Genomic DNA, 2,429 nt, shown 5'->3' with positions numbered 1-2,429 from the left:
CTCCTCCTGGCATCCTCAGTGAGACGCAGTAACTAGTTTTGGTCTATCTATCCAGTCATCGGCAGCAGCATCAGTATTTTGGTTTGGCCATCCCATTTTCGAGAAAGAAAAAAGCCCAGATTACAGAAAACAGAGTGCTGTTTACGAGGCCACTTTCACAGTAGTCGTCCAAATAACATCTTCCTCCCTCCCAATACCAATACCAATACCAATACCAATACCATACCATCGTACCCTTTGCCTTCTTTGACATAATAGCCAAGTAGTTAAAAGCTAATAATGATGGCAACAAAAGCAGAGCAAATACCTCTGTTAGTGGATTACAACTTCACTGAGCCAGAAAAACAAAACCAGTTTCTAACATGCTCATGTTCAACCATAATTGCAGAAGTCAAATCCCTCTTGTTCCTAGCGTTCCCCATAGCCCTAACAGCTCTCATTTTCTATTCCCGTTCCATGGTATCCATGTTATTCCTTGGCTACCTCGGAGACCAGGAACTCGCGGCGGGTTCTCTAGCCATAGCCTTCGCAAACATAACCGGCTACTCGGTCCTCTCCGGTCTGGCTCTGGGAATGGAGCCTCTCTGCACACAAGCCTTCGGGGCAAAGCGTCCCAAGGTGTTGTCGTTAACCCTTCAGCGATGCGTGATCTTCCTATTGGTGTGTTCCATTCCAATCTCAGTGCTGTGGCTAAACATGTCGACAATCCTCTTGAGCTTGCACCAGCAACCAAACATCACAAGAATGGCTCACACCTACCTCGTCTTCGTTCTCCCAGACCTCATCACCAACTCATTCGTACACCCAATCCGCATTTACCTTCGCGCGCAGGGAATCACACACCCTCTCACCTTAGCGTCCCTCGCTGGAACCCTCCTTCATTTCCCCTTTAACTACCTTCTCGTCACGCGGCTCCGCCTCGGCGTCGCCGGAGTAGCCGCCGCATCCGCCGCTTCCAACCTCTCCATCCTTATCTTCCTGGTTGCGCATGTCTGGATAACAGGCTTGCATAAGCCAACGTGGACGGCGCCGAGCCGAGAATGCTTGAGCGGCTGGATGCCATTGCTTCGGCTCGCCGCGCCGAGCTGCGTGTCCGTTTGCTTGGAATGGTGGTGGTATGAGATCATGATCGTTTTGTGTGGGCTCCTTGTGGACCCCACCGCAACCGTCGCTTCCATGGGGATCCTCATCCAAACAACGTCCTTCATCTACGTGTTTCCTTCCTCCCTCAGCTTCGCGGTCTCCACCCGGGTCGGGAATGAACTCGGGGCGAACCGCCCTTTTCGGGCCAAGTTATCCGCCGTCCTTTCGGTCTTCATCGCCGTCATAATTGGCTTCTCCGCCTTGTTGTTCGCCACGGGGATGAGACGCGGCTGGGGACGGATGTTCACCGCCGATGAGGATATCCTGCGGCTGACCTCCTTGGCGCTTCCGATCCTGGGTCTTTGCGAGCTCGGGAACTGCCCCCAGACGGTGGGGTGCGGTGTCGTTAGAGGTACGGCGCGGCCGAGCATGGCGGCGAACGTGAACCTGAGCGCGTTTTATTTGGTGGGGATGCCGGTGGCGGTTGGGCTTGCGTTCTGGCTGGAGGTTGGGTTCTGCGGGCTCTGGCTTGGCCTGCTTTCGGCCCAGGTCTGTTGTGCGGGGCTGATATTGTATGTGATCGGGACCACCGATTGGGATTTTGAAGCCCAGCGGGCCCAGCTACTGACGTTGGTCGATTACGCGGGTAATGAATCGGGCGGTGATGATGGAATCATGGACGGCAACAAACAGCCATCGACCGTTGATGAAAATCAAACCCCCATACTCTCGCTGATGGTGTAATGTCTAATTTTGTTTTGTATTATTCGGAAAGAAAAAGAAAGTGAAATTGATAACTATTTTTTAACCTCTTTTTTCTCACCAATATGGGACCTGGGTACATAAATAGAGGATAATTGAAAGTATATTATTCTGTCTTTTTCGACGTACTCTTCTGGCAACAAGATATCTCATTTGTTATCTTATTATTATTAATATTATTTATACTTCAATCGATTTATTATTTTGTGACTAGTTTGATTTGGTACGGTGTCGGAATTAAGAGATCAGAAAAATTAAACACATGCTCAATTTTCTAGTACTAACTAAGGTAACATGATTAGATTGTTGTTATCTTATGTTTTACTAATAGTAACATTATACTTGTCGAGACAAAAAAATAAAAAATATGTGAAATGGACGCCTTGGCTAAAAAAATATTTTAGCAAGCTTGTTGGATATGAGGGCGTAATATCAATTTAAAAATATTTTGACGATTTTTTATCTATGGTAATTATCAATGTTTCGCTTCAAAATTTAAGAATGTTATTAAGCAACTGGCCTACAAAAAGTCAAAAACCATCCTAAATTTTTTAAAAGAAAATAGTTACTTAAAAATTATTAAA

General features: G+C 47.0%; 1 protein-coding gene across 1 annotated transcript; it reads left to right on the top strand.

Annotated features, from left to right (window-relative positions):
• The first annotated feature begins 282 nt into the window (after positions 1-282).
• LOC133313768 (protein DETOXIFICATION 51-like) lies at positions 283-1,827 on the top strand. The gene has a single exon (XM_061515180.1). It carries the CDS (start codon positions 283-285, stop codon positions 1,825-1,827), a length of 1,545 nt encoding a protein of 514 aa, XP_061371164.1.
• Positions 1,828-2,429: the final 602 nt, after the last annotated feature.

The sequence above is a fragment of the Gastrolobium bilobum genome, unplaced genomic scaffold, assembly GCF_033153095.1.
Source record: "Gastrolobium bilobum isolate Gb01-03AN ecotype WA unplaced genomic scaffold, APGP_CSIRO_Gbil_v1 utg15927, whole genome shotgun sequence".
Lineage (NCBI taxonomy): Eukaryota > Viridiplantae > Streptophyta > Magnoliopsida > Fabales > Fabaceae > Gastrolobium > Gastrolobium bilobum.
Note: the sequence above shows the minus strand (reverse complement) of the source record. Positions and strands in the feature narration are given on the sequence as shown.